This window comes from Abrus precatorius, unplaced genomic scaffold (assembly GCF_003935025.1).
Source record: "Abrus precatorius isolate BTA unplaced genomic scaffold, Abrus_2018 Scaffold1, whole genome shotgun sequence".
Lineage (NCBI taxonomy): Eukaryota > Viridiplantae > Streptophyta > Magnoliopsida > Fabales > Fabaceae > Abrus > Abrus precatorius.
In genome coordinates, this window is record NW_020874291.1 from 4,346,265 (window position 1) to 4,369,041 (window position 22,777).

The 22,777-nt window shown below is 27.6% G+C and overlaps 1 protein-coding gene across 1 annotated transcript; it reads left to right on the forward strand.

The window, feature by feature from the left end:
* Window positions 1–11,641: 11,641 nt before the first annotated feature.
* LOC113856008 (3-hydroxy-3-methylglutaryl-coenzyme A reductase 1-like) lies at window positions 11,642–15,360 on the forward strand. Its single transcript, XM_027487635.1, has 5 exons — window positions 11,642–11,958; window positions 12,094–12,651; window positions 13,293–13,474; window positions 14,459–14,805; window positions 15,029–15,360. Exons 1-5 carry the CDS (start codon window positions 11,642–11,644, stop codon window positions 15,269–15,271), a joined length of 1,647 nt encoding a protein of 548 aa, XP_027343436.1. The 3' UTR covers window positions 15,272–15,360.
* The last annotated feature ends 7,417 nt before the right edge of the window (window positions 15,361–22,777 follow it).

The window sequence follows — 22,777 nt, forward strand, 5'->3', positions numbered from 1 at the left end:
GTTAAGCCTCTTGATTAGGGATTAGATCATTGACTCAAGGTCATTTTAAATAAATTTTAGTATATCAAGCTTCCTTTCTTATTGGTCTACTTCACTTCAGCTGATCCCTTGCTTAATTATTGACAAATTAGGTTCCCTTTCATGCCAGCTGAGTTGGGTAAGATAGGATCACAAAAATTGTAATTTTAATTACAAAAATTGTAAATTAAATAAATTAAATATTAACTTTTTGTGTTTTGAAATTAAGTCATGATATAACTAAAAATTTATAGGTTGGTAACTTTTTTCAAAACATGAAGAAATTAAAATTAAAATTTTAAAAGCTAAGATAAAATCTATATAATTACTTTTGGATATTTAGATATATTTTTGTATTTTCTTAGTTCATCATTTCAGTAATAATTGTAGTACGTAGCAAATAATAATAATAATAGTAGGATTAATGAATGTGGCATATTAAATGTGCTTAGTTTACTTTAGATAATTATTATTATTTTAAATTTTTAGGTATTATACAAGTATGAAATTATCCACTCTAAAGAATAATTCATTAAGAATAAAAAGTTACTTTCTTAAATTTTATTAAAAAGAAATAAATTAAAAAAATACATGTGTAACAAATTAAAACAGTAATATATAAATTATTTTATCATTTACTTGTTATAAACTTGGACATGTATACTTTTATCATATTTTTTAATAATAAAATGAAATAAAAAGTTGATTGTTAAAATCAAGTATTAAATAAAATTCTTTAAATTTCTTTTTATTATTATTTTATTTAATTAATTTGTTTTAATTTATGGAATGATTTATAATAATCATACCAATTTAGCTATATTATCTACTACTTAGTATAATGTGAATTATCTTTCATTTTATTTAAAATAAATAAATATTTTTTGAATTTTCATATTTTAAAATCAATTTTTTTTCAGAAAAAACTTATAATAGTAATATATAGATTACTTTATCTTTCTTATGTTAAGAAATCATATATATAAAAAATTTTCTCAGTTTTATCATAAAATAAATAAATTTATTTTAAAAGTAAAGTTCAAATAAAATCCTCAATTATAAATTCTTTAATATTTTGTTGTCTTGAAATAAAATAAATAAATAAATTTTTATTTTTAATTTACATAATAATTTATAATAGTGATATATAAATTACTCTACCATTCTTATATTATAAAATAATATAGATATTAGTTTAGTTATACTATCTAGTATCTCTATATATGTGAATTATTTTAAATTTTATTTTTTTTATTAGTTGCTTTTTATTTTTTCTTAAAAATATATTTTTAAATTCACATAACAATTAAAATAGTAATGCATATATTACGTTATTAGTCATAAATTATACAATCATAAAATTAATTTTTTTATCCTTTATTTAGATAAAATTTAAAATATTATAAAATTTAAGAAATTTTAGATTTATACTGATATAAGAAAATCTTGTCCCTATATACATATATATACATCTTAGTCTTTTTAACACTCTTATGTTTTATTTTCATAAACATTTCAATAATTTTCTTTTAAAACTATATAGCTTTAATTTTTTCATTGTACAGAGACATACATAAGAAAAAAAATAAAATAAAAATCCATGAGACTCAATTATTTAAAAATTTACTCTCTTCCTTTTATTTTTTAACAAATAAAATATTAAATTTAAAAATAAAATAAGACATTAATTTTCATATAATTTAGGGTCACTAATTTTACGATCCAAATATCTCCTTAATGTATAATTAAACTCTCAAATTCATTCAGATCTAGTTCAACAGACCTTTTATTTTTAGTTTTTGAAAAACCCTGTTAGCGACTCCTATAATCTATGGTTTCTTCTTTTTCACGTCAAACTCACCATTTTTAATGTTTTCCGCGTCACGGCTGGCTGCGACAATACTTGAGTGCAATTCTGTCTCATTGGTATTTTATCACATATTGCAGCGAGGGAAGGTTGACATGAAATTTGTCTTTCATGCATGCAGGTGTAAACTATCGGCAATTAGTGGACATAAAGTGCACTAAAGCTTGGCTTTATCACGCTATGAAGTTTCCATATCTCCCTCTGATTTCGGCTGTACTAAGAAAGTGGAATGCAAATTTTGTCTTATGCAGCTTGAACCTCGGTCTTGACATATGTGGAAGGGATGTGCAGTTGCAAATTTCACGTGAATTGGAGGAAGCTTTTGGGTCTCTTAAGTTATGATGGCTGCACCGAGAATGGAGATGCATTTTGGTAGGTGGGGCTGCAGGTTCTTGTCCCTTGGATCTCGGCAAATGAGTGTGTTCTTGAAGCCATGCAATATTTGGCTTTGCCATGTCTTGCATGCATCATCCGAAGAAAAGAAAGATCACCTTGTCTTGGATCCAATTGGCAAGTGGAAAATGAGTAAGGTGCAAGATTTTTATGTTTATTGTTCGTGATGTTTTCGGATGTAGCCACATGAAATCTTGCATGGCAGGGGAGTGAGATTCACGTGTGCGGTTACTTGGGTTCTATTCTTGGAAAAAAAAAATTAAAATTTTAGAATGCTAAGGAATTAGAGTCATAGGTTTTTAATCTAAATTCTAATTTAAATTGGCATTTATGAGTGTGAAAATATTTTTTGCATATTAGTGATTTGTCGAACCACTAATACTTAGGACATGCACTAGTAACTGGAATAATTTGATTAGTCTCTATAATGAGATTTGTTCCTGTTAGAAAAACACTAGCTTTCAAGTCTCTGCTCTGAAACAGTGACGTCCTTCTGACTGTCCCTGATGTGAGGAGGGTACCTGCAAAAGACACTTTGATGCTAAAGTCAAGATTCGGTTCTGAGCAATAAATGCTATTTAATAATGAAAAGTCAACTCTTTACTTATACTTCCTACCTTCCTTTTATAGGTATTGTTATGGACTAATGGGCCTGTTGAGTCAGCCTTGAGTTTTGGCCCTTTAATTTAAAGTAGATAATGCCTTAATTATTACCCTTAATTGGGTTAATTACCTTATAATCCTGACAAAAGGTATTCGGTCAAACTGGGTCGAATAGGTACTTAGTTTCCTTTTTCTATATGTAGGACCGAGCAGTTCCCTATCCAGTATACTAGTCCCCCAAGCTCGAAGAGGTACAAGGCAATGGCTTAATAATATACAGGTGGAAGAACATATAGACGAGGGGGTACTCGGTTTGGTAGGATGGATGGAAATACCGAGGGGGGTGTTCGGTTTAAGCAACATAAGTAAGCTGAATAGGGTATTCGGTTCAATTATAGTAAAACAAGAGGGTGTATGCACTGAAGGGGTATTCAGTTTATCAAAAAAGTGGTGTATACCGAGGAGGTAAAAATATAAAACCATAAAAAATAAAATAAATAATAAAAAAGATCATTCTAGAACTTCAGTTTTTTAGAGTTTTAGGAATTTTTAGGATTTCCTCGATGTGTGTGTACGAAATGAAAGGGTGTTCGATCTCAAGCGTTTGATCTAGAAGAGATCTGTCGGTTTGGAAGGGATGCGACCCTTCATATGTCTGAGGGCCCTAAACCCTATAAATACATGGTGGTCTAGGTCTTTTGTTCTCCACTTTTTCTCTGAGCCGAGAAGTACACACTGTTGCTTCAAACTGAAGGGTATTCAAATTTTCTCTCTTTCTTCTGAACCGACTATCAGTAAGATACGTTTAGTTTTCTTTTCTTTCCCTTCCTTATTTTACCATGGCCGAATCCTTGGAATGGGAGGACTCGTTGTCAGACTCATCTAGGCTGACTAGTATCGATGGTCAGAATGCTGAGGGAACCGAAGGGGGTGGAATTTTCTTCAAGACCGAGTGGGATAAATGAAGAAGTAGAGACTCACTTTAGAGAATGTAGTGATGAAGCCGAATCGTCTAAGTCAACTGATTCATGATAAATCAAATTCATGATCACATGATAAATCTTTGAATAAATTGATAGAAACAAGCCTAAATAATGCAAAGAAAGTCATTAAAAAACTAGTACATGTGGTCAATGATGGAACAAAGAGGTTTACATGCAATAGATACTCCAACGTTCAAATAAGTGTTTGCACAAATAGAATAACAATAATTAATAGTAGATCATATACCTTGAAATAAAATATGTATCTAATTGTATAATATTTGAATATAACTAGGTATCTTTATATATATAAAAGTATATGAGTTTTAGAAGGAAAGTTGCAATGAGTTTTGGAGGGGAATTTGCCTTCACTTTTTAATACAATAATCTTTATATAATAATTAATAATTACTATTTAAGGCCATCTTAAATGCTTTAATTCAAATCAATTAAATCCATTCATTTTTAATTAGCAGTTTTGATATATCTTTGCCGTCTTGAATGATTTAATTTAAATCAGTTAAATGTATTTATTTCTAATTAGTAGTCTTTATATATTCAAAATGTGCATCCTTTGTCGCAGATTTGAACCTTAATATTAATGTTTATTTTAAATTTTATTATTAGAAATTAATAATTGATAAAATTAAATAAAACTCTTGAACTTTAAATTAAGTTTATTATAAAATCAAAAAAATAAGTAAAAAAAAGACATAGAAAAAAGTGAAAAGAAAATTAAATATATTGATTTGATTCTCAATGACTTAGAGTGAGTATTATTTTATAACATATTTTAATGGCTAAAATATTTGTTTAATATTTTTTCTCTTTCATTACTTTATACTAATTAAGATTATATTATATTGAATTTGTTTCGTAAGAATCAGAGAATTGTTTGCACTTTATGGGAGGAGTTTGATGATCAAATGATTATTTTTTAAAGAATGAAAATTCTAATACTTTATCTATTATGATTATTCAATTATGTAAAGTGAAAACACTTGGTGGTATGATTTTTTATCTATATTGAACTCTTTTTAATTGTGTGATAGTTATTATTATTAACAAATTATATTTTATAGTTGTTCCATGAACTTTAGACATATCAAATGCTTATAATGAGACAAAATTGTATATCAATCTTAACATAAAAAAGACTATTGATTACAAGAATAAGTAAGTATTTTAATTATTTTTTATTTATAAAGACATCATTATGTTTTGCATAATGTTTTATGTTTTTGTTAACTTATAAGCTATCCAATTTGTGGTATAGAATGAATATGAATGATGCAGGTATAAGTCAAGTATTAAGTCTAATGAGTACTCTCCTATTTCAATGGAAGATGATTTGCTCAAAACTCAAACCATGACCATATATACATGAAATAATTGAGACAAATTATGTATGTTTTGTATTGAAATAATGAAGTAAAATGCATATAATTAGCAGTTAAATACAATTTTAAATTTTAATATAAATGATTTACTTTAAATTTTATTCTTGAAAACTGATAATTTGTATATAATTAATGAAAAATAATGGAATAAATAAATAAGAATTGATGAGTATATATATATATATATATATATATATATATATATATTCTAAATGTCATTTATGTTACATTTGAATCTGTTATAAATAATCAAATGAGAGCTATATGGACAAACATAAAATATTTAATAAAGATAAAAAAATTATATTTTATTTAGTATGTATATATATTAATATATTTGTACTTTCTTTTTAACCTTAATATTAACATATATGATCATTCATGAAAAATAGTAAAATGAATAAATTATAATTAATTAATTTATATATTTAAAAGGTCATACAACAACAGAATAATAAGAATTAATATTAATTTAGTATTTTTAATTTAAATATTATATGAAAAAAGTACAAAAATTGTTAAAAAGTTGGTATACAAGAAAATCTGTCAAAATATAAATTAGATTTATTATAAAAATTATAACTTTCCTTTTTAATTAATGTCAATAAAAAAGAAAAATACTTTATAAAATTCTATATTATTTTTCTTTCTTTCAAATAACTAATATTTTTATTAATAATAATATTAACATATACTAATTAATTTTAAACTTTCAAATAGTTTAAATATTATTATAAAGTTTTCTTATCATAATATTTGTCTATATTTTATATGTGACTCATAAATTTTATATTATATCAACATGTGTAATTTTAATTAATATAAAGATTCATTTTTTTTCAATAAAATTATTCTTCTCTTTTACTTTCTATTTAAATCTTAATTAAAAATTTTAAAATATATAAAGTATATAAAATTTGGATATGAAAATTTATTTATCTTATTTTTTAATCTATTTATATTTGATATTATTCAATATAATATAATTTTATTATTATATTTTTTATATTTAAATTATAATTTTATATTAATATATACTAATTACAATATAAACAAATTTCTGTGACATATAAATATATTTATTAATATATAATTAAATTTTTTATAATAATCTTTATAATATTTAAAGTCACATATGAATTATTTTTAACTGTTATATTTATTTTTTATAGATAATTTATTTTAAAAATAATCAAAATTTTCATTTAATATTTTTTATCTTTCTATTGTATTAAAAATAATTAATTTAATATTTAAAGTATAATTATTTTAAAATTAAATTATATATATTTAATTAATAAATATACGATTCTATGATACTTGATACATAACAATAGTTTCAAAAACACAAAATAGACTTATTTAATAAAAAAAATTATTTATTTTTATCCTTAAATTGTGTGCTATATAATTTTATAAGATAAAATAAAATATATAATTTTACTCCTTCAATAATTTTTGCCTTAAAATATTTTAAATATATTAAAATTTATTTATTTTTTATTAAGAATCCTTATGTTGTGATATGTATATACATGTTAAATTATTACAAATTAATTATAAGAGTATTTTTAAATTTTATAGAATTAAATTTATAATTTATAAATTCAAATTATATTTGAGTTTAAATCTTTTACTTTTAAATTTAATTTATAAATATTTAAAAGTATATTATAAATCTTTATATAACATATGAAATCATTTTATTAGTAATAATATTAATATATATTAATTAATTTTAAAATTTAAAATAATTTAAAATTATTTTTAAACTTTATAGAATTAAATCTATAATCTTATAAATTTAAATTTTATTTGAGGTTAATCCTTTTACTTTTAAAATTAATTTAAAAATATTTAAAAGTATATTATAAATCTTTATATAATATATGAAATCATTTTATTATTAATAATATTAATATATACTAATTAATTTTAAATTTCAAAATAAATTAAATATTATCATAAATATTTTATAGAATTATTTTTTATTTTATAATTATTAATTATAATATTATACTATAACATAATAATTTATCCGTGCATTGCACGGATCACCTATAAATCTTAATTAAATTTTTAAAATATATAAAGTATCTAAAATTTACATATGAAAATTTATTTATCTTATTTTTCAATCTATTTATATTTGATATTATTTAATATAATATAGTTTTATTATTATATTTTTTATATTTAAATTATAATTTTATAATATTAATATATACTAATTACAATATAAACAAATTTCTGTGACATATAAATATATTTACTAATCTATAATTAAATTTTTTATAATAATATTTATAATATTTAAAGTCACATATAAATTATTTTTAACTGTTATATTTATTTTTTATAGATAATTTATTTTAAAAATAATCAAAATTTTCATTTAATAATTTTTATCTCTCTATTATATTAAAAATAATTAATTTAATATTTAAATTATAATTTTTTTAAAACTAAATTATATATATATATAATTAATAAATATATGATTTAATAATAAGAGATTAAATTATGATATTTAATACATAACAATGATTTTAGAAACATAAAATAGGCTTATTTAATAAAAAAAAATTATTTATTTTTATCCTTAAATTATGTGCTATATAATTTTATAAGATAAAATAAAATATATAATTTTATTTCTTCAATAATTTTTGCCTTAAAATATTTTAAATATATTAAAATTTATTTTTTTTATTAAAAATCCTTATGTTGTGGTATGTATATATACATGTTAAATTATTACAAATTAATTATAAGAATATTTTTAAATTTTATAGAATTAAATTTATAATTTATAATTTATAAATTTAAATTATATTTGAGTTTAAAGTTTTTACTTTTAAAGTTAATTTATAAATATTTAAAAATATATTATAAATCTTTATATAACATATGAAATCATTTTATTAGGAATAATATTAATATATACTAATTAATTTTAAATTTTAAAATAATTTAAATATTATTATAAATATTTTATACAATTATTTTTATTTTATAATTATTAATTATAATATTATACTATAACATAATAATTTATCCGTGCATTGCACTGGTCACTTTTCTAATAGTCATTATATGATATGATAGTGAGGTTGATAGTTGCATGATTTGCAGTATATTGTTCTATAATTATTGAGAATTCTATTGCCTTTCACAATTGATTGCATTTCTCATGGCTATAATCCTTTATATATACAAAATGTTATATGTGCATATATAATATTTATTGGGCTATTGGTTTATAATTGGTCCAATATAAGAGTGAAACATGTTTCTATATGAACATAGATATACTAGTAATTTTCTTGTCCATTATATGTGTATAATTAAATTTTTAAAGAATTAAATAAAAATACATGATCTAATTAAGTATTTCTAAATTCAACAAATTTAAATAAAAATAAAAATAAAAAATAAAATATAAAAATTTAAATTAATATTAGTTTAAAATAATAGATGCTCAATCTAGACAAAGGGCATGACAGAATGAAAGGAAAACAAATTTTAAAAGTGTTCCTACTTGAGAAAACTATTAAAATGCCCTTATTCAAGAATTAGTACTCAATATTAATTTTATAAATTTAAAAAAGAGTAAACATTATAATTATTAGTAATAAAAATTTTATTATTTTAAATAAAATAAATAAAGACATTCATTTTTAATTTTTTAAAAGTAAAAATTATAAATTTTAAATTAACATTGAATTTAAAAAATAAACACTTAATGTAATAAAACAAACACTTCCATGATGAAAACGAGATCTAGCACTCGAAAGAATCTCATCAACCGATCCAATCAAATGTAAACCATAAATATTGAACAAAAACTAAAAAATCAAATTAATTAAAAATTGTAAAAAGAGTTCATTTATTTTCCATTTTTAAAATATTTTTTCTTTTAAAATAACATAAGTTTTATTATTTTTTTCTTCTTAAAAATAATTATTTTTTTTTAAGATATAATTTTTAAAAATTTAAAACTAAAATAGAAACAAACAAGCCCTAATTTTTTGTTGTTGTTTAAATTGGATTTCAGGTACCACTTTGAAAATTCAATCCAGTTGAAACCAAATTTATGTGTATATTTTTATTTATATAAAAATAACATTTCACTCATACTTTTAAGATTATAAATAAAATTATGTTACTTAACTATTTTTCATAATTTTATTTTAAATTTATACCACATTATTATTTTTTAGGAAAAAATTTTATTATTCTTTATGATTGATTATATAAATATATTTTTCAGAATAGTTTAAAATTATTCTTGTATATCATATTTTAATATAAATTTATTTTAAAATGGTGTAAAAAAGATAAAATAATTTATTTATTTCTTTCAAATTAAAAATAAAATTATAAAAATTGAATTGTTGAATTCAATGCAAGCCTTTTTAAACTGAATTGGATTGAATTTAACTTTTTTTAAACCAATAAAAATTGAACTGTACAGTAATTTTATAATCAAATAAGCGTTAATATTCACAAATTAAACAAAGAAGTTTCTCAATTTAATAACTTTAAAAATGAGTAAATGTTATGATTACTAATATAAACATATATTCTATTAAATAAAAAATAAAAAACTTAAAATAATTTTTAATATATATTTTAAATTCAATCCGTTCACTCTTTACATCATTTTTTAATTTTTATAAAATATAATATTAATTAATCTAACTATTAAATTATTATAATATTATTCTTATAATAATGTATATGGAACTTTACATGATTTTGACATATGTAAGTAAAATATTTAAAATTTAATATTTATTTATATTTTAAAAATATATTACTAATTAAAATAAAATAACACGAAAAAACAATTATTAATTTTATTTTTATGAAATTTTATAAAATTAATATATTTAATAAGAACATTGAAATCAACAGTTAAATTAATTAATTATATCTTTTCTAAAAAATATTAAATAATATAAATATTTGAACGTGAGATGATCTGGGTTCTATGTATTTTATTGAAGTTGAAACGAGCTGGGTTCACAAGCGTTAAAGTTTAAAGCATTATTGTTGAGTCTTGCACGCACTAAGCGTGAGTGCATGTAGAAGAAGGAATCTTTTCTGTTGAGTTTAACGCACCCACAATAAATTATAATCAGTGGAGTTAAAACAAAGTTCACTCCCTTCAAAGAATATAACGTTTCTGTCTCACACGTTCTAAGCGTGACTGCATGTAAAAGAGTGAAAACCAATATTCCTCTCTGTAATGATTACGGAATTCAGATGTTTTTCAGTTCCAGTTAATCAAATTACTTCTTTAACAAGTTTTTATTATACTATATATTATAATTATAATTTTATTCCTATAAGTTAAAAATAATGTATATTTTAATAAATTATAATTTTTTATGTGAAAAAGAAAAATTTTGTAAGGAAAAGAAAGATACATTTTGTATTAAAATTAATACTTTTATAATACAATATGTAAATTAATAAAACTCTTTTAAATTGGTGTCTATTTTATACATTTATTTTATCTATTTATTTAATATAGATTTTATTTATGAGATGTTAAAGTTAAAAAATTATAAGGTAAAATAGAATATTTTTTAGTTTGTTGCCTACTAATTTTTATTTTATTAAATTTTAAAAAAATAATTATTAATATTAGCAAAAAAAAGTATTAATCTTTTTAATCTCTTTTAATTAAATTTTAAATACATTATAATCTTTAAACTTATTTAGTACACATAATATGATAAAAAATAATAGGATATAAAAATTAAATGAAAATATAATATAATGAAAGAATAATAAATACTTATCTTATATTTAATGTATATTAAATAAAAAATAAATAACGTCACTATAATTAATTAATATGTAATTTTTATTATATTTTGAAACAGTTTACAAAGTATATTTAATTACTCTTAGCATGCATTCTTAAATATACGCACAAGTAGTAACTCTTTCTGAGTTTTCATTAAACTCATCTTTAAATGATAAAAGCATAATAAATAAGCATCTTTAATGAAATTTAATTATAAGTAATTTAATCTTAAATATTGGAATTAATATTTTATAATTTTTATTACATTTATGAATTAAGAAGTTATGGTATTATAATTTAAAAAAGTTAAAAAAGAGAGGGATAAAAGAAGGGAAGATGAAAAAGAGAGGGTAGGGACGAGGGAGCACGTGGGGGAAACGAAAAGCCTGTGTGGGGGGAGAGGAGAGTCGTCCCGCGCTTTGCACTCAGTGTCTGGATCCATCATCATCTGCATCATTCCCCATTCACACCATTCACCCCACCCCTCTATTTCTCCTATAAATACACCACACAACACACTTTCTTCCCTTCTTGTGTCATTCCCTCCCTCTCCACCATGGACCTCCGTCGCCGTTCCTCCGCTGCCACAGCCACCACCACCACCACCGCCGCCGCCAAAGCCTCCGACGCCCTCCCTCTCCCCCTTCACCTCACCAACGCCGTCTTCTTCACCCTCTTCTTCTCCCTCGCCTACTACCTCCTCAACCGCTGGCGCGACAAGATCCGCACCTCTTCCCCTCTCCACCTCCTCACTCTCTCCGACATCGCCGCCATTTTCGCCCTCATCGCCTCCTTCATTTACCTCCTTGGATTTTTTGGTATCCACTTCGTTCAGTCCTTCGTCGCCCGTCCCTCCGACGAGGACCCCTCCAAATTCACCGAACCAACCTCGATTGACGGAACCGAGAATACTGACATCGTAGAATCCGTCATTAAAGGCACGGTGCCAGAGTCATGTCTCGGGGACTGTTACCTAAAACCAGTGACTCCATTGGTGTCTTTAAAAACTGACAATGCTGACATTGTCCACTCTGTCACTGATAAGAAACAAAAGTTGTTGTTGGTTTCCTCGGTAGATGGAGTGGATGATGATAACCGCATTGTCGACTCTGTCATTGACGGAACTGTCGCGTCATACTCCCTTGAAGCGCGTCTTGGGGACTGCCGTCGTGCGGCGGCTATCCGGCGTGAAGCGCTGCAAAGGATGACGGGACATTCTCTTGCTGGCCTGCCGCTGGATGGCTTCGACTATGAGGCTATTCTGGGGCAGTGCTGCGAAATGCCTGTGGGGTACGTCCAGCTGCCGGTGGGCGTGGCCGGGCCGCTGCTGCTGGACGGGGTGGAGTACACGGTGCCAATGGCCACTACGGAGGGGTGCCTGGTGGCCAGCACCAATAGAGGGTGCAAGGCGATCTATGTGTCTGGTGGGGCCAGTAGTGTGGTGTTGAGGGATGGGATGAGCAGAGCACCTGTTGTGAGGTTTGCAACGGCGACTAGAGCTGCAGAATTGAAGCTCTTCCTTGAAGATCCTCTCAATTTTGATACCTTGGCTGTCGTTTTCAATAGGTTGGTCACTTGTTTTCAATTAATGTTGTTGGTGGCGAAAAGGGAATTGTTGTTTCTAATTTTTCCCTGATTATGATTTTGGTTTATGCCTTATTAGAGTTTGTTGGTAAAGTCGGTCTAAATGGAAAGTATAGGGAGTTTCTGAACATGGAATCATTTAGCTTGATTTGAACTAATCGGAATTTAAAGTGATTTTCAAATGATAAGTGACAAAAGTCTTGCTTCATGATGTATTTTTGAGAGGGAAGGTTGCTTTCGTTCTTCTTCTGATGGATGGGTTGAGAAATTTAGTGTCTCAGAATTTCATTCATTTTTTAATTTTTTTTTCTTATTTGTATTTATTCATGCCATGCTATTTTTTATGTTGCTGGATTTATCCTCCATGGAGACAAGGTCCTATATTTCATTTTTTTTCCTTTGTTGTTTTCGGTGAGTTTCAATACTTGTAGTTGTTTGAAATTTGGATTTATGTTATTTTCTTTGTCAAGTTTCCATACTGTAGTTGAATGATTTTCTGGGCTGGGAAACCTTTTTTGAGTGGATGGGTGAGAATAAGGAACAATTTTTTGCAGTTTTTTAATTTTTATTAGTGGGAGATTTCAATTTATATTGAAAATTGAGGTTGGTTTCTGGTGCTACAGGTCAAGCAGATTTGCCAGGCTTCAAAATATTAAATGCTCTATTGCTGGGAAGAATGTTTATGCTAGATTTACCTGTAGCACAGGTGATGCCATGGGGATGAATATGATTTCCAAAGGGGTCCAGAATGTCCTTGATTTCCTACAAAATGATTTCCCTGACATGGATGTTATCGGCATCTCTGGTAATTCTTATGCCCTTTTTAGCTTTATTGGGTTTGAACCCCCCCAACCCCCTAATATTATTTTGCAAATTTGCTTTGATGCCAAGTGATACTGTTCAATGCTGATAAATAATTGTGTATTTATAAAGGATCTTATTTTTAGTGTCCCTTCAATTATGCGCTTTTCTTATATGAAAGTGGTCCTCTATACTCCAATTTTATGTCATTTATTTAGGTAATTTCTTTGAAATTATATGATACGTATCTTTAGTTCTTATCATTATGTCATTATGGGTGTTTTCTTCAATTATTTTAACCGATGGCCTGTATCATGGAAGGTTGTCATAGTACTTATGCATGTAGAAATTGTTTGGATACTTATTTGAGCTTGATTTGTCTGTTCCATCTACTTATGCTAATCTGACCAGTCTCCATTAACTTTCTCATTAGCTGGTTTTCAATAAGAAAAGAATTGGTTAATTCTTTCATTTTATATGTTCCTGAGCTGTGAATTTGATGTAAAAAATGGGAACCGTGACGCACTCTCAGATTCATCACCTGCCTTTATATCACGTTGGATTCCTCCTGTGTTCTACTATTATTTTCGTTCATCAATTCAAACTCAGGTATTGGGTTTCTCAGTTTGCTTGCATGCAATTAGTGTTTCACTTAATTGCGGGATCTCCCTTCAAAAGAAGTACTGTATAATCTTTTCAGACATTACACTTTCATGTTAAATGTGACATGCTAAGTAATATTAACTGAGTATAAAAGTAAGTTTCATTACTCTATTATAATTTTTCTTTTTTTATATTTTACTCTATTCTAATTTTGAAGTTAGTACATCAATTCGTTTTTATAAATGGAATATTTAAGTGGGCCCCATGGATTTTTCTTTGTTTGGTTATTTTGATGCCTATAATAATTATCTTGGATGCTGGAATTACTTTTTTCTGGGAATTTAAACTTGAAATGTGATGGTAATTTATTGACTCAATTCTATAGGAAATTATTGTTCGGATAAGAAACCTGCCGCAGTAAATTGGATTGAGGGACGTGGGAAGTCGGTAGTTTGTGAAGCAACTATCAAAGAGGATGTGGTGAAGAAGGTGTTGAAGACCAATGTGGCTGCCTTGGTTGAGCTGAACATGCTCAAAAACCTTACTGGTTCTGCTGTTGCTGGTGCCCTAGGTGGATACAATGCCCATGCTGGCAACATTGTTTCTGCCATTTTTATAGCCACTGGTCAAGATCCAGCCCAGAATGTTGAGAGTTCCCATTGCATAACCATGATGGAAGCTGTGAATGATGGAAGAGACCTTCATATCTCAGTGACCATGCCTTCCATTGAGGTGATTTAGCACCTGTCTCTAGTTAGTTAATTTTCCAATCAACTTTGATTTTTCACATTGCAATTTTGACCACTACCTTCACACCCACCCTTTTATGGTTAAAAGATTTTATCATAAAGGGAAAGGTGTGAAGGTTGTACTAAAAAATTGTGATCTTGGAGCAACATTTTTGTTTTCCAATGCATGTGCTAAGATTGTATATGACTTGTGGTGGTCCCCTCAGGTGGGCACAGTTGGGGGTGGAACTCAATTAGCTTCTCAGTCTGCTTGCTTGAATCTGCTTGGTGTGAAGGGTGCAAGCAAGGATTCACCAGGATCAAACTCAAGACTTTTGGCCACCATTGTTGCAGGATCTGTTCTGGCAGGGGAGCTGTCTCTGATGTCTGCTATTGCTGCAGGGCAGTTAGTCAAGAGTCACATGAAATACAACAGATCAACCAAAGATATGTCCAAGGTGTCATCCTGAGGAGTTTGTGGTGTTAGGACTTCCAGCCTCTTCTAATGATGCCAGAGTAGATAAAGGGTTGCGATGTGACAGTAAATTTTAGAGGAAAAAGGAAGACAATAGGTTGTTGGCACCCATGTGAGGTTTCGTGGCTTGTATCGCTGTCTTTTGTACTGTTGAAAGCTGAGGTATTCCTCTTTTGGTGACCCCTCTGGACCATTCACTGTACAAGTTTGATAGCTTAGTTGGCAACCCGTTGGATGAATCTTGACATTCTCCATAAACTTAGATTTTTTATTTTTATATTTTGTAATTATAATCCCAAACATGTTCAACATGTGTATTATGTTCCCTGACATATATGTTCGTTTCTTTGTAGTTGGGACCAGATAGCCCTGTTGTTTGGTGATTTTTCTCCTGTCTTATTGTTCAGTAGAACATATGAATCGAATTGGACCATTTCTTTCACATGAAACCATTTTTCTTGGTTGATGTTACAGATTTTGTATTCTCTGATTGCTGTTGATGTTACTTCGATGCTATTCTGAAGTTCGCAGAAGGGTTAATGGTTTTTATAACATGTTTCATTAGTTTTACTTTTATCCTTGGAATCATCTGCTTACGGTAATAATATAATTGCTGGTTGACATCTCTCTTTCCATTTATCAGCAGAAAGAAAATAAGAATATAATCTATAGTAACCCTTCCAAGCAAATGCTTCTAAGTAATGTCAACAGTTGATATGGGTTTTTGCAGCCACTGGTATCTATATTTGCTTCAAACAACGATCATAAATGGATATGGAAATTTAATTAAAGTAAAATTTATATTCTTATTTTTCTTTCCGTTACTAAATTGATAAAGATCTTTTGAAAGCCATCCAAAATAAATTTACTTGAGAGTCATCTCTTTCTAGAGAGATCCCCCAACACTAATTAGGCTTGCTAGTAATTTCTTGCCTCTGGTTTCGTTGGTCCTAGTGTGTCAATAGTGTCCCTAGATAGAATCGCGGCTTTCATCTCATTCCTATAAATATTTATTCAAAGAAATAAAATTCAAGGATACTCTTGCAATCCATAGCCAACAGCTATGGTGGTTGACTCTATCATACGTAATCATCTTCATAATATTAAAATCATTTTTGAAACTTCTATGTCATTGGACACTAACGTTTTAAAAAATGACTTAACCATAGAGTGAATAGTTTTAGCTCATATAAGTGTTAATATAAGAGCATGTTTAATTTTCTTTTTAAAAAACAGTTTCCTGTATCTAAAAGTACTTTTAAAAACAGAAAATTATTTTTTAAAAAAGAAATCAAACATGCTTTTAGTTTTCTTAACAATAAAATTACTCTTAAGATCTTTAAATCTTCAATTCATAAGTCATATAATACTTACATAGCATTGTTTTATCACTAACAAAAATGCTTATATGGCATATTATGTACCAAAAACATGCGATGCATGGATTTGTCCTTTGAAAGTCACGATGGAGTTATGTCCTTTCTTCAACAAATGAAATGTCTCTCTCATGAGTTATATCCCTTCCATATTTCTACAAAACGAAAAAATTTGGGGAAATGCTCCCATAAAAACTCTAAAATTTAATCTAAGGAAGGGAATGAATGTCTAAATTCTATTGAAACTTTTCATAACAAATAAATTATTGATAGGAAAAAATAATTTTCATTTCCCTTGTCCATTTCCCCTATCATTTTATTATTATTAGGACAAAATTACTTGTAAAAGTAAGAAGAAAAAGGGTTGGGAAATAATTAATGTAGGTAATGGTGGTAGTTTTAAAGATCTTCATTGTTGGCAACATAAAAATAACGTCTTCGTTATGCTAATAATGAAGGAAGTGGGCGTAGGTTATGTTATTGTGAAATATAAAGTTATTGTGTGAACCTCCAAGACATTTGTCAAAGAACTTTGAAGGTGTTTGGGATGGTAATTGCTTTTGTAATGGATTTGGTCATCGTTCTTATACCTTTTGAAATGATATTACAACAACTACTAAATCTTTAAGTGTCAAATGTCAAATGAGGTATATGAATCATTAAACACTGATGAAATTAGTTAAAAAATAAATTTTTAAAAATATTATTTATTATTAGATATTTTTTAAATTTTTTTGAGTTTCTCTCTATAGTTTTTTTATCAGATTAAAAGTTATCATCTACTATCCTTAACAATATCCTATATTGTTTGTACGTGACTAAAACACTTTAAACAATTTTCTATCATTCTTTTCATTATAGGTAGTATTATAATATTTTCGCATATATAATCATTTTTATCATATATTTTTTCATGTGACTACTCTTTTGTTTTAATATTTTATTTTTTGTCATTTTTATTTTTTTCTCATACTGTTCTTTTAAAGTCTAACATTCACTATTATGTAAGATAATTAATTATATTGTAATACCATAAAATTTTTCCCTCATTTAAATAAGTAAGTTACATTCACATAAACATCATTGTCTTATTCTACTTTAATCACCTTCTATAGGTAACATTTTTATTGATTTCTCCATATAAAATCGATCCCAAGTACATGATGTCATTTCTAATTTTAATTTTCATCACATAATCCTCATCTTCTTTTTATATTTTGTTATCTATTATTGTAATAAATCAAAGCCATTTAAGTTTCATTAGTTTAACATTTATGCATAAAAAACACATGGATGACGAAAAAAAAAAAAAGATTCTACACAACAGCACTAGACTACACCAAAACCAAAAGGAATGAACACACAATGAACTTGTAAGATAACACAAATACTCTAGACAAAATCCGTGAACAAAGTACAGACTTATTGCGCATAGTAACAAAAAACAACATTCGTATAATGGGAACTAATAAATGGAACGTAACTGAACTCTCATAAATACTGCATACATAATCTACTATTTCTAAAGAAAAGTAACCATTTGTTAGTCTCAGAAGTATGTAGCACATCTCTATCAAGACCATTTATTGAACACTATATGTATCATATATTGTTTTTCAGAAAGAAAACAACACCAAATTTGTGAAAAATTTAGATTTTATAGAAAAACTAGATACTGATAAAGAATAGAAAATGAGTCTTCAGATCTTCTTTGGTTGAGTATATGAACCTCCGCAGAACTTGAGTCTTGATATGGTAACAATGAAATTGACATTTGCAGTGGAATTGGACTTTTGCAGCTCTATGATGGAGCCCTCAACACAGTAGCCTAATCATCTAAATGGCAATGCACTAAATTGAATAATACCTCTCAAAGGGTTGGCCTCCAAAGGTGAATAATTAATTGAATGATCAATAAAGGAAAATATATAATTTGCATTTAAGAAAGAGTGACATACATTTATTTAAGAAGTCTTATGCAAAATTCTTAAATGATTAGGACCAAATGAGTGGGCTGAACACTACTACTAATAGGTTGAGATGCCACTTGCAACAGCCATAAAAATAATAGTGGAAACATGATTATTGGCATACATTCATTATAAATATAGAAACAAAATTAACAAAGAATTAACAATGCATGGTGCTACTGTTGAGGTTGTAGTTGCCTGAGGTGTCGATCCAGGTAAGTATCAAATTAATACAGGCACTATTAAATTTGTTTTAGCTCTCAATATATTAAAAATCAAAACACACTGTCAAACTTTCACAGTATTTGTAGCTTAAAAGGATTATGATTTATAACTTAGATGAAACTGTAATAAGTCAATTTCAATTGGTATTGCATCTCTATGATACTTCCTTTTTCGTTGTCTCTTCGTTTAAGATAAACGTTGTTTTTATATGGCTATCATTTATTATTTTTAATTACTTGTTTAAAAAATCAAATTAAATCATACTAAATTTTTTTTTTTGAAGTTTTTTATGAGACTTTTAAAGAAGATTTTGTGCAAGGACATTATTGAGATCAGAAATATGAGTGAAGAAGTCTCATATTAAATAGAAATAGAGAAATTGAGCAACATATAAGACAAAGATGCACCACCTAAAAGTCTCGTTTAATAATTAGGATAAGACGATATGATTGGATAATTTATCTCATTCTATGTTCACTATTACAAAATCTGCATATATAGACGGATTTTTGAACCATTACAGATGGATTTTGAAATTATAGACGGATTTACAGACGGACATAAACCGTCTATAATATTCTCGTCGATAAAAAATTACAAACGGATTTATCTGTCTGTAAGTTACAGACGAAAAAATCCGTCTGTAATTTCTAGACAGAAAAATCTATCTGTAATTCGTCTATGATATATTTTACTATTTTTGTTATTTTTTGTTTATATACATAATTATTCCTGCTTGTTCCTGATTATCACAATTTATAAATATAATAAAAATTACAAAATTAAATTTAAAAATTCAAAAATAATTTATAAAATGTAAAATTTAAATGTCATTACAAATGAAGACAAAAACATCCAAATAAATAATGTTAAAAATAAAATATAAGTGTTAACCACGAATAATTTGTATGATCATCATCTGAAGGAACATCATATCAGTGGTTGAGGAGTCAGAAGAGGAATGATGCATGAAGCTGAAAACTAGTGGTGCTGGAGCTGGTGGAGGAGGAAGAGGTGTAGAGCTGCTTGCTCTCATGAGCTCAAAATATGCATGCATCTGCTGCATATGCATATGCTGTTGCTCTATCTGCTACTGGACCTCCCTTTGCATCCTCGATGCTACCTTCTTCTCTATCTTTTTCTCCATTTTCTTTGCTCACTTCTTCTTCCATGCACTTTTCTTGCTCTTCCACATCTCCTCATTCTGCTTGTGGAGTTCTTCATTAAGGGCATGGACTTGAGTGCGAACCATGTCCTTCACTTCTTCAGGTGCAAGAAAAGGAGCATCTCCGGTGACAGATGCAGGGGACATGGAGTCTGCAAAGCTCCCCCCATGCCATGAATCTGACCTTTATAAAGGTCACCCACTGTCTGTGACCACATAGCATCCTCATCAACTAACTCTGGATCCTGAGAAGATGCCTCCTCAAGCCTTTGAACATAGTCATCCTACAGTTTAGTCCAGATAATTAGATATTAGTTTGGAGAACTATTTAATAAATCACTAATAATAACATATAGTATCAATAAGAATGACTTACATATGTGGCCTGAGATCGTGTATCAAGCCACAAGTTTTTGTCTCCCCTGCGAGTGTGTGTCTCCTTGAACAACTCTCCATGCGTAGGTGGCCTATTCAACGACTTCTCCTGTAATTCCAATTAAATCACATCTCAAATATAAAATTATAGATAAAGTAAAATGAATTTTAAAATCACATACCAAGTTCGCCTTAGTGCCAGCCAAAGTCGTTGAGCCACCAGTATGCAGTGATCCCCCTTTATTAGATACCCTATTTGTCTTGTTTTTTACGGAGAGATTTTTAAACTCATCCGTACCCCAATACTCCTGCAAGGTATGAAGAAAGTTGGGTGCTATCCAATCAGAACTAGAAGGGTCTTGATGAGCCTCTGTGTACATTTGTCTTAGTCGCTTAGTAGTGCAACTCTTCCAAGCCTTGAAAATCATCTTTTTGTCCTAGAGGGGAATGGAGAAGTTGCTCTACATAAACACAATTTAATTAGAAGAGGTACAAACAGTCATATGTAATTATACTTAGTTAAAATTAATACATTATTATTACCTTCCAATCTTTAAACCATTCCATCTTTGTATCCTTTGGCACTTTTGCAAAACTTGTGTAAGGCGCATCAAACTTCTTCTTAATGGTATCTATGACCTTGTGGAGACCTTTCTGTGGTGGTATCTAACTGATAACACAATAAAATAAAACAATTATTATAACATTCACATAAAGTACACAATGTTAGGCATACTTTGAAGGAAACTTACCAAGTGGACCCATCCCATCTCAAAGTTTCTAACGATCTTGATGATGTTTGGGTCTGTGTTGACTGCTGCCCACTTACAGCTGGGATAGTAATGGTGATAACTCAAATTAAATAATCATAGAAACATAGTAAATTGACAAACCTACTTAATTTACCTCAATTACTCTTATAGTTCAAGACTACCTTCATTATCACTCGATGAAATATCATCCATAAATCCTTCCTCCTCATTTTTAGGCATGTCATCCATTTCATTATTTCATAAAACTTGGGTAGAAGGGTCAATTATTTCAATTTCAATCAAAGAAGAAGATAAAGTTGGAGGGACAACAATGTCTATTACAACACGTGAAGGGATTAACTCATCAATTTGATATGCATCTTCATCATCTACTTCATCACTTTCAATTCGACCCCTTGGTTTTTATTACAATCCTCCAACTTTGATTACATTTTCCAGGGTAAGATAAGAAATATACTTGTCCTGCATTTTGTGCAATGATGAAGGGGTCAAAGCCTTTGTATCTTTTGGTATATTTAATCTCAATTATATTGTAATAGTAATGTTTACGTGTCCCTGTTGGACATGTTGGATCAAACCATTCACACTTGAATAAGACAATCTTTTTTATGGTTTCACCAGCATATTCAAGCTCAACTATTTCATTAAGTTTTTCATACCAATCACAGTCACCATCACTTGAATTTCCTTTCACACTAACCCCACTATTATCTGTTTTTCTCTCTTTATATGCATTATATGATGAGTATTCAATGTGGAATATTATTAAATTTGCTAAGTGATTATGAAGTTATTTCATGGAATATGTCTTGATGAAATGCTATGATAAAGTGTGATATTGATATGAAGGACTCACTAATATTTTCAGGGAAATAGGATGACAGAGCCTCAGAAAAGAGTTAGGTTAATAGATAGCTCAGTACATAATAGGCTTAATTATGTATTTAATGAATATAAAAGATTATGTTATTTTAAGTTTGTTGTTCTTGTTGAAGATGTACCTAGGACCTTTATTATATTAGTGATGAATTTCTTTTATAGTATTCTTTTTTATTCTCCTAGGAGTAGCATACATTAGACTCTATGTATCTATATCTATAGTGGTAGAACTCCAGCAGCGCTCACCTATTTATTTACATATCATGACCATGACCATCTCGAAAGACCGTCCAGATGGACCTTTGAGCCAATTACTAGCACAGAGGTCATAACTGATTCAGGTGATTGTTACCTTAAATTAAATGATGACCTTAATTCTGAAGATCTGGTATAAATAGAAAGCTGGCATGGAATTGACTAGTACCGGGTTCTCAGTGTTGGAAATATATTTTGGGGACTGCTCTAGGACTTAAATTTGCTTATGTGATGTAATTATTTTGGTTATGTAAATATTATTTTAAATCTCATATATTTTGACAAACAGCTTGTAAATTCTCATATTTGACTTATATAATGTATATTCAAATTTAGTACTGAGAAGAATTAATTTCTGGTTTATTGTATTTTTAAATGTATTGTTGTTTCATTACCATTGTAAAGTTTGAAAATTTCATATAAACAAACCTATTAAAAAGGGACTTTATTTAAATTGTAATAATAAAATTTAAAATATACAAT

Excerpts from the sequence above, each read along its gene's own strand:
- LOC113856008 (XM_027487635.1), top strand. The coding sequence starts at position 11,642 with ATGGACCTCCGTCGCCGTTCCTCCGCTGCCACAGCCACCACCACCACC. Across the intron at positions 12,652-13,292 it reads TTGGCTGTCGTTTTCAATAG|GTCAAGCAGATTTGCCAGGC; the intron begins GTTGGTCACTTG and ends CTGGTGCTACAG. Across the intron at positions 14,806-15,028 it reads TGACCATGCCTTCCATTGAG|GTGGGCACAGTTGGGGGTGG; the intron begins GTGATTTAGCAC and ends TGGTCCCCTCAG.